Consider the following 15,626-nt stretch of genomic DNA (forward strand, 5'->3'; position numbering starts at 1 on the left):
ATATATATATAAGCTAATTTAAAGAATATATATATTCTTTAAATTTAGTGTCCACATATTATATCAGTAACAATTTTACACGGAATTTAGCTTGAGTAATTAGTAAAATCAAAGGTAATGAAATTAAAAAAATAATTTCATTTTTAATATTTCATTACGATTGCAAATTTTTTCACTTCAAAAAAATTCCTATATTATGTTTTTAAATTAATTTTTCTATGCTTTGTACGTTATGGGAATTACATTTCAATATTAACCAGCATTTCAATACATTTCAATGTCCCCACTTAAAATATTGGTCCTTGAGATAATTCGTGAACGCCACGAATATTCAGATTTTTATTTGCAGAGTTCTGCACATGAGAGTTTTGCACTGCGCAGTTTAGTAAATATAACACAATATGCAATCGGAACGATTTTTTTGACTGATTAAAACCAATATTTGTCATAGAATTACCTTCTTACAATTCTAACACACTAAATTTCATTTCTCTAAATCGTTACATTTTCTGCGTCATCACGTTCGTTTGGAAGTAAATTTACAAACAGACCTTAGGAAGATTTGTTTAAGATTGTGATAATCACTTGATCTTTAAATACTAAACCTAAGTATTAAATTTTATACATGTAGCATTTGACACTTAGTAGTTGTAATCAATTGTACTGTATAGATTGCTGGACTGATAGACATTCTGTGAATGGATTTCGTTCAAATTTTAAAGGCAAATTTGGTATAAAAACCTTTCATCCGTTTAGTTCAAAGTGTTTTTAAGTTATTGTGTTCATAAACAACTAGCCATAATTAGTAAAAATGTGTTTTTCAGACTCAAGTAGGTCTTGAACGCAGAGATTCGTTAAATTCAAAATTTTCAACGATTACGATACTTTCTTTTTGTATATTTCATATTGAAGAAAGTAAAAATACGCGAGATACGAATGACTAAAAAGCAAGAAAATTTTTACAACGAATCATGAAAGGTATAAATGTTTGTACTCACGCTTTCGTAGGGACATCCGGGATGTCATCCGAAGTCTTCTTTCTCTTGCTCATGTTTCAAAATCAGCTACTTTAAAGAGCGTATCTACCCATTCGTTGCGAAACTGTTCACTTGAAAGCCAGCTTTTTCGCCCGAAAACCAATATTTATTCCATTGTGTCTGAAGGACGCGGGCAGTTGTGAGAATTATTTTATCGAGCGCAATAGGGGTTAATTTATTTTTCACTGGCTTCGAGCCGAAACTGTTCCTGTAATGCGAGAAAGGTCACAACACTGTGGATTGTGAAAAAGGAGAAAGACGACAGTGAAATTTTGCGAAAATCGTTCTGATGTCATTAATTATTTTTCTTTTGACTTTCGAGTATTTGATGTATAGTGAAAATAATGTAACCGTCAAATAAATCGAACCCGAGATTTTGATAAAACTCCACATTTTAGATCTCCGAGTTCCAAAAATAAATATTTAGCATTATGTCTACCTGTTTGTCTGTGATACAGATCGCTCAAAAATGCTTTAAGCTGGAAGGATGAAATAGGGTATAAGGTTTTTACGCCAAATATGTAGATTACTATCGAATGTAGAGCAAAATCTATTCAGAGGAAAACTGTTGTCCGGTAATTCGAATATAAGCTAACTATAGACTGAAGAGAGCTAGAAAAATTCTGTACATGGATCTATAGTGTAGACACTATTAAATTTAGAATAAAATTCAACAAAGGATTGACTGTCTGTCGGTCTGTACTTTCAGAAACATATAAATACAATAATTCAGAAACGTAATGACAAATATATCAAAAGTTGGACTACAAGTGCTTTTGTGATTACAAGTGTCGTTCTGTGACAAATTTTTGTTTCAGTGGGTTGGAAATAACACATCTTAAACATGGCATCTATTTTTGGGTACCTGTTGCTAACTGTGAGAGATTAATCGCCAAAAAACTCGCCAAGGATCACACGATAGATTCAGTAAAAATGCTAAGTTCCCACCAGAGGTTAATATTTCGTAATTATTGTAAACCAATGCAGTGGAAACCTTTATTAGAGAGTTTCCGAGACCGTTTATTGAAGACCATTTTTGCTGCTTTCATATACAAAGTATGCTATGGTAAGAAACAGTAAACATCAAAAGTTTTGTCTGCAAATTTTGATAAATCTGAATCCTAGAAACACATTTTTGTTTTAGTTAAGTGTGTCTATCTCGGAAAAAGGTAACTCAAAATTGCTGTGTATTAAACGGATGAAATTTGGTATGTCATCATTACATCAAATTTGTAAATTTCTTTCAAACTTAGAAAGAAATTCATTTTCAGGAAGTTTATCTGCCTATTTGCCTTTTTTTCCTTCAAACATCTGCTCGATTTCTTTCCGTATTAATATTCATATCGCGTGCAGTGAAATTTTATTTGTGTATTGATTATTGTCGACCAAACGATAATTTTTTTCATTCTTATGATCTTTTATGCCGCAACATATATTTTTGGGAACGTTATGCTCATTTTAATGATTCTTATGTTTTGAATTAAATCAAATGAACTACGTTACTTTGTTATTGACCTCCAGCCATTTCCTTCATCCAAGGAAAATGGAATCTACAATATATGTTTTCTTTGACAAATCTTCAGCTACGAAAATAATGCACGTTAGAACTTCCTAAAACAGAAATAATCGGAGATATACGGAAGAGAAGGTAGATTAGAAACAGCAAGTCTTCTCAAAGAGACAGATCAGGTTGCAAGCAAATGTTAAAATGAATATAGAATGAAAATAACCAGGAACTGCAAAAGAACGAGAACACAGACTGTAGTTGAATATTGAAAGGGGAAACAAGAACGTAAGCTTGAATTGCAAACTTAAAAAGAAAATCATCAAAGAAGATGGGAAATTACTAAACAACCAGAACGCAAATGTGAGACAGATATTTAAAGGGAAATGGATTGAATACAGAGAGAAAACTCGAAAGCAACATAAGTTTTCAGGTTGAAGGAAAAAGACAAGTTGAACAACAAAGAAAGTCTTGAATTTTCCGTAATGGCATATGACTATTTACAATTGTCATTCCAAGCCTGTTTTGGAATATTAAAATATTGTAACTATAGAATCAATTCCAAATATTTGTTCATCTTTCTGTGTGAATAAAGAAAGGTTTAAAGAATCAATTGCTTTGTTTCGCAGTAAATGAAAGGTGCGGCTGCTTCTGTTTCTAAAGCAGCAAAGCCTTTGAAATAGTTTATTTACTGGCAACATTTGATCAGTTGAATTCGACTACAAGGGATTCAAAAAATATTTATGTTTATATTTATTTTTTATGTTTAGGATAAAGTTAGAAACAATATTTTTAGAAAGAAGTTGAATATATAGAGCGATATATGAAAATATCTGAACACCGAACAATGCAGGGTTGTCAGTTAGCATTTAATATTATTGTATTATTATTATAATGTAATTTGGCATTTTCACTGTGAAATCAAAATAACAGATAAACATTTAATTGAATATTTTGATTGTGTTGAAAAGTTCAGGATAAAACTAATTTTAGGGTAACAATATATATATATCATTTTTGTGAAGCTGAAATCTTTGTAATTAATTTTTTATTCCTTTTCTGATATGCTATCACTTCAAAATGTTGTACATTTAAATGTTCTTGATAATACTGTTTTAATTTAATATTTTCAGATCTTGATTAATATTAATCGATTATTTTGATTAAATATTGATTCAGCACATGTGTCGCCATCTGTCGGTGAATTTTAGAAAAAAACTTAATTTAATATGCCATAAAATTCATCTTAATGAGTTCTAAATCAAACAGTGAAAAGGAGAAAACAGACAAAATAAGAAAATTCTACTTTTGAGTTCACTCCTATAAAACTGTATTTTTAAAAGTTTTTAAATTCCTGACGTATTTTACAGGTACCTTAGCAGTAACGATGACTACTGGGAGAAAAGAGGAGTGCCGTATCTCCCTCGCATGAGCTTTTGGACCTTGCTATACATGCCTTTTACAAAAGTAAAATTTGTTTAATAATTCTTTCAACTCTGAATATTATATTTGTTATCTATGTCAGTTAAACGAAGAATATTTCCCTAACATATCTATTAGTCAATATATAGAATAAATAATAGATTAAATATAAATGATATAAAAATTGCTAATACAAAATAAATAATAGATTAAAATGCAATATAATCTGCAAATTTTTTAAGAATTGTAAAGATTTATTTTCTAACAGAAATATTATTTTATTATTTATTCTTTTATTTTTGCTCTTAAATGTAAAATATAAACATTCATTTTGTTATAGTAACATTTACGATTATTTACCACTACATAGAATTAATCCCTCAAGTAAATTTCTTATTATTCGCTCCATGTAAATATGATCGAATAATATAGATTGTATATTACTATTTATAATTATTAGACAAAATATATAGTTACTATAATATTATGATTATTATAATTATTTTAGATAAAATCGCTAACATATGAAATATATTAATATTAACTGTTCTAAATTAAATGTCAACTAATTCTTCTATTGGCCCAAGGGGTTTTCAATTGATTATTCTGCCATTTGAAGATTCGAAAATAATTTTAGTCTTCATCGTTCTGCGATATTGTAAGTTAAATGCATGCGGAATTTTGAATTTAGACTTGTTTCAATAATTATTTTTATTATCTACAATTTGATTTTTTAAATACAAAAGTAATTTTCGATCATTCGGCTGATTAGAAGACTGCTGTATTTACGAAACCATTATGTTAGTGGAGGTTCCTTTAAAATAAAGACTTTTGACGGCATAACCTAAGTTCACAACACTTTCGCCTCTGGATATTATGCCTCTCCTATTCGGTTTGATAAAAATGTAGGGAGATTTCATTAGAAAATATTATACCGAATGTTAAACTGTATATCTCTATAATAAGAAATATTTTCGAAAAGCAATGTTTGTGTGTTTGTATGCTGGTGATCTACCAGGAAAACCATTCGACAGCTATCGAATACGGCAGAGATATATTTAAAAAGATGGGAATGTAAACCTCAAAGTGTCGTTTTCATTAGAATTCTGTACCACAGGCAAATGAATTAATATATAAATAAAAGAAAGATGATCATTCAACTAAGTTTTAAATATTTTTCTCTTTCTCTCACGTTTCTTAGTTTGTCTCTTTAATATCTTTTTACAGAGTATCATGGAGGTATTTGAAGATATGATGGTAAAACATGAATTAGGACGAGTATTTGGGTATGTAAGCAATTTTGATATCTTTATATTTTAGCATTATATCTCTGAATGATTTTTAAAAAAAAATCTAGTATAGTTCTCATTTTATAAGCAGTGTCTTCAAATTTTTTTGCGCTTTTTACTTCCTCGTATAAAATGTACAGAGAAAGTATAGTAATCGTTCAAAAATTTCGTTTTAGATCTCCCTGAATTAAAAAAAACAACAACTATTTTTAGAAAATGCCTGTCTGTGAGAAAGATGACTAAAAAAACGCTTTTAGCTAGATGGATGAAATTTGTTATACACCAGATTTGTAGATTTCTATCAAATTTTGAGCAAAATACACTCACAGGAAGTCTATCTGTTCAGCTATTGGAATATAATTTAACATGATAACTACAAAATGAAGATAACTAGGTATATAAAATTCGGTACACAATTTAACAACTATAAAGCAGACACGTGCCAAAGTTTGAGCCAAATCCAGTAGCTGGTTGGCCATCTGTCGGTCTGTGCTTTCAGAAACATGTAAACGGGATAATTCAAAGATGCAATGATTTGAATGTATCAATTTATAATAGGTTTTGTGACTACAAGTGCAATTTTATGTCAAATTTTTGTCTTAATCGATTAAGTATAACGCAACTAAAAGACAAATTTTGTTTTTGGTTGCTATTAACTTCATACCATGGATTAATCGCCAAGATGATTACACGACAGGTTGAGTAAAAATGTTAAATTCATCCCAAAAATTAATATTTGGTAATTGTTGTGCTCCAATTCCATACAAGCTGTTCTCAGGGATGGCACCTTTATGAGAGAATATACGAGAAAGTTTTAGGGAGACCACTGCCACTGGTTCAGAATTAGTGGATAATTAGTGGATTAATTGACTACTATTACTGCAAACTATGGTTGGAATAAATAATTTACATTCAAAATTGTTTAATAATTAAGAATTTCAAACTAATACGAAGAAAGTTTCTTACTGGTCAAAAACATAGAAGAAACAATATTGTTAAACAAGAAATGGACAATTTTTCTTGTTTTTCTCCGAATAATGTAACGTGATGTCGGTTAGGAAAAATAACATTAAAACTAAAACTGAACTCTGGTTTGTATCAATGAAAACAAGAATAACTTTTATAAAAATATTTCCAATAGACAGAACTGAATCTAATCGACTTTTCTGTATTATTATCAAAGTGCTAGTAATATTTCATGAAATGTTAAAATTAGGCTTGGCTACATTTTGCTTGAGTTGTTTAGATTTAGTACTGGAATTCCTACGCAGCTTTAAACAGCTTTAAAATGGCAATTCCGGCCATTGCCCTCTTTGCGTGTCTGGAAGTAATAGCTGTAAACAATAGTTTTCGTATTGTTTGTAATAAAGATATATGAATTTAAACGATTGACATTTTGTAGAGAATATAAATTCTGAAAGAGAAAAAGGAAAATTTACCTATTTTAGAAGTTTTTTTTTGTTTACCCGTTATTGTTCAAATAATGTGTTAGAGTTTTTTTCTTCTTTTCAATCGCTCACTTTAAACTACAAGTTCTTTTTTTTTCATTCATAATTCAGTCGAAAAACTTGCATAAAGGCTCTTGACCTTAATGGATTCATTCCATGTTTATGTATACAATTAGTCAATAACAGTAGAAGATACCCTATCCAGTTTAGTCCGTTAAACTGAAACTAAATTCAAAGGAACGTTTCAGTAAATTTCGTTTAAAATTATGTTAAAAGTGTAATGTCAAGTTTAGGATAATTGTAAAGAAAAATTAAATTTTAAAAATTATTTTTGGCTTTGATTAAAAAATTTCGAAAAGTTGTAAAAAGTCATTTTAAAAATATATCTTGCAGATAAGCATTAGAAGATTTTAAAACACAGCAAAATATGAAAAAATAAGGATTAGTTTCGCATTTCTTGCATTATTTCGAAAACAAATCAAAACGAAAAGTAGACAGGAATTTGACATTGGCATTGAGGGATAAATACTAGTTGTAAATTATTAAAGAATTTTGATTACATATGACTTGATAGAGGAATAAAAAATGAAACAATGGACTGTCTCGGATTATTCAAGTAAGTAGAATCTAGTTGACTTTTATATAGGATGCCGGATATCAGCAGATTAATTTCATATGCCTCAATATTTCGTTTCGAAACTACATGAAGTATATTTTGGAACACTCCTATTAATTTTGAACAGTATTCATATGACACCTGAAGCCACACTCCCTTTTAAACTTTCGTGCCATATCTAATCTAACCAGAAGATCGCGGTTTTATTGAATAATCATGTCCCCACGAATTTCATTATGGAGATTGAGACACACACAGAATATATTTTACTGCTTACTTCTCACACGTGGTGCCTTCTCACGGAGGTATATTTCGTCAGCAGTGATAAAATTGTTAAACAGTGACAAATACCATTAATGTACATCTAAAAACAGGCAAAAAATACTTACACTATAGTTTCTCATCCTTATATTTGAGGCGCGTATTTCGCATACATGACGAATTTGAAAAATAGATAACGCACATTTTTCCCCTCTGATTATTTGCTATTCAATGTTTCTTTTTTACATGGGACTTGTCCATAGTAAATATAACTTCCTTTCTGATTTGTTTTCTTTTTAAATAATTATCCGCACTTTATATGCTTCAATGTCTTGACAATGCAGTATATCAAGTAACATAGATGCTTTAATATAACTAATAAGTGTAGCGGTGTTTTTAGGCATTGAGAAAAGCGTTTACTTCAGTTCACGAAACGTCAAATTCATAGAGCACAATATCATATTTCTGTGACTGTAACCATGATCGCTGAATGGGCATGAAAATATCACATTTATTCAAGAGTAGATCATCTTCATAGATAGATAAGAAGAATAACATAAACGAAAATTTCGCAGTATGGACATTTTCTTTATAGGACATTGATTAATAAACACCATCAGATCACATATAGAGAACATCAGCATCAGCATTGTTTAGAGTGCCATATCGATCACATAGAGAGTCACTCATAGGATATTGCTGACAGTATTAGTCATATTTATGATATTGGCATCAACACCATTAGACAATATATTATTGCCTTAAGTAGGATTAATTCTTTACACAATCAAGCATATACATTAGAGTATTCAGCATATGTTTCTTCATCTGTGGCATTGATTAACACAAACTAAACTCATGATCAAACCGTTAGCAGAAAGATTTATTGGAAACCTCTGCAGATGAACAATATTCCGTTAATAAATCGGAAATATGAGATGCAGAACCTTCAGAACTATAATGAGGACTACTTAGAGCACTCATCATATGCAAGACAGCAATGTTTCCACACATGCTTTGCTCACCAGTTATAGCTCCTACAAATTTCTTTGCTTCCACAAAGGTGACAGTACATCGGAAAGCTTTCATTTCTCAGCTGTTTGCCGAAATCCAGAACGACATGCAGAATTTTTGGCATTCACTTGAATATTATGAAGACCATTTTCCAATAATTGAAGAAAGGTGAGAAATGATATATTGTTATATAAAATTACTATTTCGAAGATGATAACAATCAGATTTGAATTTTTAATGTAGTTTTTTTGTCAGCACATCCGACACAAAGACATTTAATACATCTACTCATCACATTGAATTATTGTCTTCCTTGATTCAAAAATAGAATGCCTTAAACTTATTTTCCAGTAATATCTTAAACAGAATGCTTCTAAAATAAAGAAGACACATTTTAAAGATAATTAAAGCTTACAGTAACCATAACAAATTTTACAATAAAATATGGGTTTGCAAACATAAAGAGTGAACATTGCAGGGCACTCTTTGTTAGTGAATAAAGCATATGGAAAGATTACACAGATTTAATGGAACACAAAATCACAATAGTACAGCAACACAGTTGCATAAAAAAACATCCTTGTAAATCATGTATAGCATTGTAGCTAGAAGATAATTACAAACCTTTAAGATTCTTAAAGTATGTCCGCAAAAGATTTGTTGTCTAAGATGCACACGTTTTGCATGTTGTCGTTGTAACGAATCTGTAATGATGTTTTTCTGCAACAGTAATATAATCGGTAGATACTGAATATATATTAAGCCAATGATCCCTGATCTTGACGACAGATATTTGAATTTTGGTCTATCTCTAATAGGAATCGAGTTCTGAAGATTTTTCTAGAAAACATTTGTGCTAGAAAACTATAAAAAACGAAGCATTCACAAGAGGTGTAATTAATAAGGAGTGTTATCGCACTGCGAGATAGTATTCCAAGCTCTGTTGTGCTATTGATGTAATTTAAGTACCAATTTAATGCCTGCCTTGTGTTGTTAATTTCTGCTAGTGCTATTTTCTGAATATGCTTCGAGTTTGTTTTCGTTGCGCTTTGTGTTTGTCTTAGAATAAAACGTCTTTTGCCATTAACTAGCTTGTTTTATTAGATTCCTTCGTACATTTATAGACAATTTCTGTAACATTTTTTATGCAACTGAGTTGGACCATTTTAAATTTGTGTTGTATTCTTTTTCTAGTGCATCATTTTCTTTTATTTAGTTCGTCTATAAAAACTTCCCTGTAGAAAATTACTGTTTTCGTTTTGATCCCATGTCCTATCATATGAATGATTTATTTCTATATGCCTAATATACCTTGAAAAGTATATTCCATGATTTTAAAATTCTTTACTTTTGTTTTCAATTCCAAATTAATCTTATGATGTTGAAGCGGTGAAAATTTTTTCGACGTATGCGGATATGTTTGTAATTTAAATCCTTTACAGTGGTTTTGAAGGCACTAAACCGAACCTCGTCGTAAATGATCCAGATCTTCTGCGAGACGTTTTGGTGAAGGATTTCCATGTTTTTCCTTATAGAAGGGTAAGATTCTAGTTCATTAATTTTTTTTTTATTCAATACACCATTAAAAAAGAAAACTTAATTTTGTATTCCGGCCAGTATATATGATGAATCTTTAGTAGGAAAAAAGTGCATCTAAAATTTCTAATCTGTGTCTTCACCAGCAGACGGTGACTGAAGACAAGAAAAAGGAATACGAGATTTATTAAAATGTTGGTAAATTTAGAGTGATTGGATATATCTCATGAATCTTAAAATCATAATAAACAATCCAAATTTTGGACAGTTCTCCTAAGTTTTATATTCGAATTGAAGAAAGAAACAAATTTATTTACGACTGCCTCATTAATAAACAACTCTTTACAATGTCGCTTCTGACTACAAGTGTGTCAAATTACAAAACATTTGATATTGTCAGTAATTAACTCAAAATATCATTAAAAAATTAATTTAAAAGAAGAAATTCGCATAGACACACTTGAATATCTCAGTTATCATTTATATTCTTTTATGAGTTAAAATAACTACATATGTATCAATTAAAATTTGTTTTCCAGTGAAAAAGTTAAATGAACTCCTAGATCAAAGGGTTTGACATATCCATGTCTGCAATATTATTGAAAACATGTAAAAAAATCCAAATAAAATTAATTAAGAATAGAAATATTACTTATGCAATAACTATCATGACACGACTTCAAAAAAGTTTTCCCCTGGTATTCATCGGATGCACAAGTTCATATATATATATATATATATATATATATATATAATATTACTTTTCGAATGCTGTCGGCTTTTTAATATGTAATATTATTTGTTGTGAAGCAGGATGCAGTTGTGACCAGCAGTGAAGAGACCTTTTAACATTTTTAAATTCTTTTTAGTATCCATTGGGAAAGCATAATTATTTACAAGCAGAGACGCGGACAAGACGTCCGCCACAGAGCAGTACAATAAGCCGAAGTGGGGAAAAAGGGCCGAAATAAATTATCCCTCGCCTTATATAACCTTAGATTTTGATAGGGAAAATATTTCTTCACAGTGCCAATATATTAATAAGATTCTGATAGGGATTTCTGACGCATGTCGATCACATGTAAGGGAAACACAGGGATCTTTTAAGAAAGAATGTGCTTACTGGACATTTTTACCCCTTCACGCCGAGCGTGTGAAGATATCGGCGTTTAGCTGACTAAGCAATTTTATGAAGCTTCTCTTGAATTAATTAAGTAGAGAAAGTGGAATTGGAGACTGAAGACTACGGCAGGTGACTATTATTTTGGTGATGATGTAAATCACCAGTGATATTTTGAAAATCTGGTTGATTCAATTTAGCACTGGAGACCACTGGCGAGTATTATATTGTGGTGATGATATAAAATGGAAATGACGTCGAGATCGGGATTATTCAGCACAGGTAAGGAGCAAGAAAATTTTTATGATGACAAGGAGCTCCAACTCTTTGAAGATATAAGGAACACACACATGACAACAGTGTTCGGATGAAGTCACAGATTGTGGAAGGCATAGGATTCAACGGGAACTGGACCGGATCCCGGACTACGGTTTGCGTGAAACAATGTGGCCGGAGGCAGCCGAAGCAGACGGCGGTGAAAACATCGCAGCTGGGCGAACCTGGACCGAAGTCATCTTTGGAGCACGGCGAGCGCATTGCAACGTTGAAGTCTGGCCAGTCGATTTAATTTTAATTCTTTTAGTTCTTTTCATAATTTTCACAGGAAACTATCCTGTCGACTTTTTAATATATAATATTACTTTTCGAATCCTGTCGACTTTTTAATATATAATATTACTTTTCGAATCCTGTCGACTTTTTAATATATAATATTACTTTTCGAATCCTGTCGACTTTTTAATATGTAATATTATTTGTGGTGAAGCATGATTCAGTTTGAAGGCAATGAAGATACTTTTAATTTCGTGACGTCGTTTTATTTCTTTTTGAAGAAGCAAGCATATGTACAAGCGACGAGCACACAGAACGACACAGAAAGGAATGAGGGAAGAGCTCTCGGACATTTTATCCCTGGTCTTATATAACCTATGAATTTGATAGGGAAAACATTTCTTCACAGTGCTAATGTATTATGAGATTTCGATAGGGATTTTCATTACAGGCGCCGTGAAGGTAGGGGAAACAAAGGGAGATTTTAAAAAAGAATTTGCTTGATCAGCGGTATGTTATCTCTTCACGCGTAGTGTGGGAAAGTTAGATTTTAGCTGATTCAACAATTTAACAAAGCTTCTCTTGAATTAATTAAGTAGAGACAGTGGAATTGGATCACAAAATAAGAGAATATTTTAGAATGAAGTTACTATGGGCTAAATTAAGATGAAGTTATTATGAAAATTAATTAAATTGAAATTAGAGTTAAAATATCATTACATATATATACATATATATATATATATATATATATATATATATAATTAAATGTCTTAATTCTCAATTATTCTTTTAAATTAACCCATATTACTTCATTTTAAAATTTTCCTTTATTTCCAAATCCAAATCCCACGTTTTTTAAAAAATTTAATTGTTTCTTACATGCACTCTTAAAATTGTTGACACTATAGTTTCTCACGCACCGATCGAAGGGATAAAAATCTTTAAAGCCTATAGTATGACTTCGAAAATACCTAGGATTCCCTTTCCTAAATCGGCAAGTGTCAAAAAAAATTTGTTAGTGAAAGCGGAACTACCAGAATCTCTTTGAAAGTGTTAAGGGAAAAATTTCACTTTTGTCCTTGTGTCACAATGTGAACAACGGATACAGAAACAATGATATTGTTTCTCCCTGTGTAGAAATTGTGCTCTCCCTTACAAAAATTAATTTAATGCAATTACAAATTTGCTTCATTTCGGCCCAAGCATTTGAAAGCAATCCCATAATTCCCTTATTATTGAAGATAAAAATATAATTGAAATGAGTAGTATTTTTGCGTTATCATAACAAACCATTTTGGAATTAAAAGTTTTTCCAAATTTCAAAGTTAGGGAATTGAAAGATATACGACTTTTATTATTTTTTTTTTAAGCTAAGCTCGGAAATGTTAAATCAATTTCATTCCCTGCCACCCTATTTCAATATCGCAGCTCCAACTCTTACGAAATAAGAGTAGAAAATGGCGGAAAGAGTCCTTGCATCTCAGAAGAAATAGAATCTTTTACCACCTTCCGGCTTGCCTACAAGAATTTCTTTATTACTTTTAAATGACAATTTGGATTTAGAAAAAATGATTATTAGAGCAGTTTTTTTAATTCTTTCTTTATTATTAGCCTCATGGTTTTGTTTATGCTTCAGTTGATACCAACTGGGGATCCAATCGCCGACAGCATGGTTACCGTGGTAACCGGAGAAGACTGGAAGCGTATAAGGACCATCATCACTCCAGCTTTCACTTCCAAGAGAATGAGACAAGTAAGTCAGGCATTAAACTACTTTTTACTTTCTCGAATACAAAGTTATACCAAAAAAAATCGCCAAAATCGAAAATTGTAATCGCTGAAACGTTTGAACTCGAGATTTTGATGAATCTCCCTATTTTCAAAATACATTTTTGTCATTAATACATTTTGTCATTAAGTCGTAAAAATAAATTTTTGTCATTAAGCCTGTTTATTGCTCTGTTTCTCAATTTGAAACTGACCAAACGAATGAAACTGAATACGAGTTTGACGTCAAATTTGAAGATTTCTATCAAAATTTAAACGAAATCATCCATGTAGAGGAAGTCTAATCGCTCATCGAAATTCAAGTTAACATGCTAGATACAAAACGGAGAGAACAGGCTAGATGAAGTTTGGTACTCAGATTTACCATCTTAAATTTAAATTCATGTTAAATATTAAGCCTAATCTTACTATGGATTGATCATCTGTCGGTCTGAACTTTCCCATGCATATTGCCGCATTGAAAAGAGGCAGTCGACTCTCCATGGCTGAATGGTCATGGCACTGATCTCATAATCAGATCGCAAGTTCGAATCCCGCTAGAGACAATGCGATTCGCTGTTTGTGTAAATATTTAATTCCTTGATTTTATCTTTTCCTCTATTTCATGTTCCAGCAGATTTTGGAACTTTCTTTAGTTTACCAGATAAGTGCTCTGAACTTTTCTTACTGTCTCCAGAAAAGTATTCAGAAATTTTCCCTGTTAGTATAAAAGCAGAAGATGTGTCAATCATTGTGTTCTCAGTTCAGGGTCAGTTCAGTTTTAGTTCTACTTCTTGTGTGTGTCATTGAGTTCCATACTAAAGTACCTACGTGACAATATAAATGCGAATTTAAGAGCGCAATAACTTGAATAAAGGAAATTTAGCACATAGTTTTAGCATCTAAAGTGTGTGCCCTATTTAAATTTTGTATCAAATCTGTCAAAATGTTGGAAACCTGTTTGTCTGTACTTATAAACATGATAGCTCAAAAACACGATGATTTAAAAAGGAAATTTAATTCGTGATCTTGTGATTACAATTATAGCTCTGTGAGAAATGTTGGTTTAAATTGTCGGGAAAAAGGCGTCCAAGATACATATTCAATTTTCTGTTACTTGTGTATGATCCCGCATCCCAGTGATTAATAATCAAATAGGATCGTCATAGATTTCATGCTCATAGGCTCTTTGATAACTGTTATTCGCTAATGGCACGTGATTAATAATACACAAGTACAAATTTCTTCACTATATGCTACGAAGATACTTCTGTGATGCTTTAAAATTAAAATATGAGCAAAGTATTCACGGTCTTATCCACAATGTACAATTTTATGCTGGTTGGGAGGATGGACAATACTTTCAGTAGGCGGTATGCAAGAAAGTTTCGGGAAGACAATTCCCGTTGGTTTTGTTGAATGACATGTAGTGAGTGATAACTCAAACAGAGAGCACCACGCAATGAATACCTCTTTTATTATTTTTTGAGAAATAATCTGAAATACGATTTGAAATATTTAAAAATAATCGATATGTGATCTATCCATTGAGCTATCGGTCAAAATTTAATTTTAAGGACCAGTAAGGACTACGCGTTTCCATGTTTAAAATGAAATGTTATTTAATTCCATGGAATAGTCGCTATCATTTTAAGACGCACAGAAACACGTATTGCGCCACTACGGATGACGGAATCTTTCATTGTAACTTATTTAGCCGAAACCGCCGGAAGTCCGAGGTGCTCCTCAGTCAAATGTGATGAGTTCGCGTGCCATTTTGATTAGTCATTATATTTTAAATGTACGCGTTGTCAACTTGAGTTGAAGAACGATTGAATTACATTTCGGTTTCAATAATAATAATAAGATGAGGAAAATTTTAATATAGCTTGAAGTAAACTTATGCAAATATTATTTTTGTGGAGGGTAAATTGTAGCTTATATTGTAAATTGTAGCTTAATTACATAGTAAAATTTATTAATTCTTTAAATGATCTCTAAGTAAGATAGGCTGATATTAAAACGCCTTACCGTTTTGCATTACTCTTGTAAAATTT

General features: G+C 31.1%; 2 protein-coding genes across 2 annotated transcripts in view; one reads left to right on the top strand and one right to left on the bottom strand.

Annotated features, from left to right (window-relative positions):
• LOC129964234 (uridine-cytidine kinase-like 1) overlaps window positions 1-1,154 on the bottom strand; it is a 64,395-nt gene extending 63,241 nt beyond the window's left edge. Inside the window, exon 1 of the mRNA XM_056078961.1 lies at window positions 999-1,154. Coding sequence (XP_055934936.1) covers window positions 999-1,051 — 53 coding nt within the window. The 5' untranslated portion in view covers window positions 1,052-1,154. The remainder of the gene's footprint in view (window positions 1-998) is intronic.
• LOC129964235 (cytochrome P450 3A21-like) overlaps window positions 1-15,626 on the top strand; it is a 49,446-nt gene that overhangs the window by 10,088 nt on the left and 23,732 nt on the right. Inside the window, exons 2-5 of the mRNA XM_056078966.1 lie at window positions 3,912-4,008; window positions 5,191-5,249; window positions 10,034-10,130; window positions 13,439-13,555. Of these exons, the coding sequence (XP_055934941.1) occupies window positions 3,912-4,008; window positions 5,191-5,249; window positions 10,034-10,130; window positions 13,439-13,555 (370 nt within the window). The remainder of the gene's footprint in view (window positions 1-3,911; window positions 4,009-5,190; window positions 5,250-10,033; window positions 10,131-13,438; window positions 13,556-15,626) is intronic.

The sequence above is a fragment of the Argiope bruennichi genome, chromosome 3 (genome assembly GCF_947563725.1).
Source record: "Argiope bruennichi chromosome 3, qqArgBrue1.1, whole genome shotgun sequence".
In the NCBI taxonomy this organism is placed as follows: domain Eukaryota; kingdom Metazoa; phylum Arthropoda; class Arachnida; order Araneae; family Araneidae; genus Argiope; species Argiope bruennichi.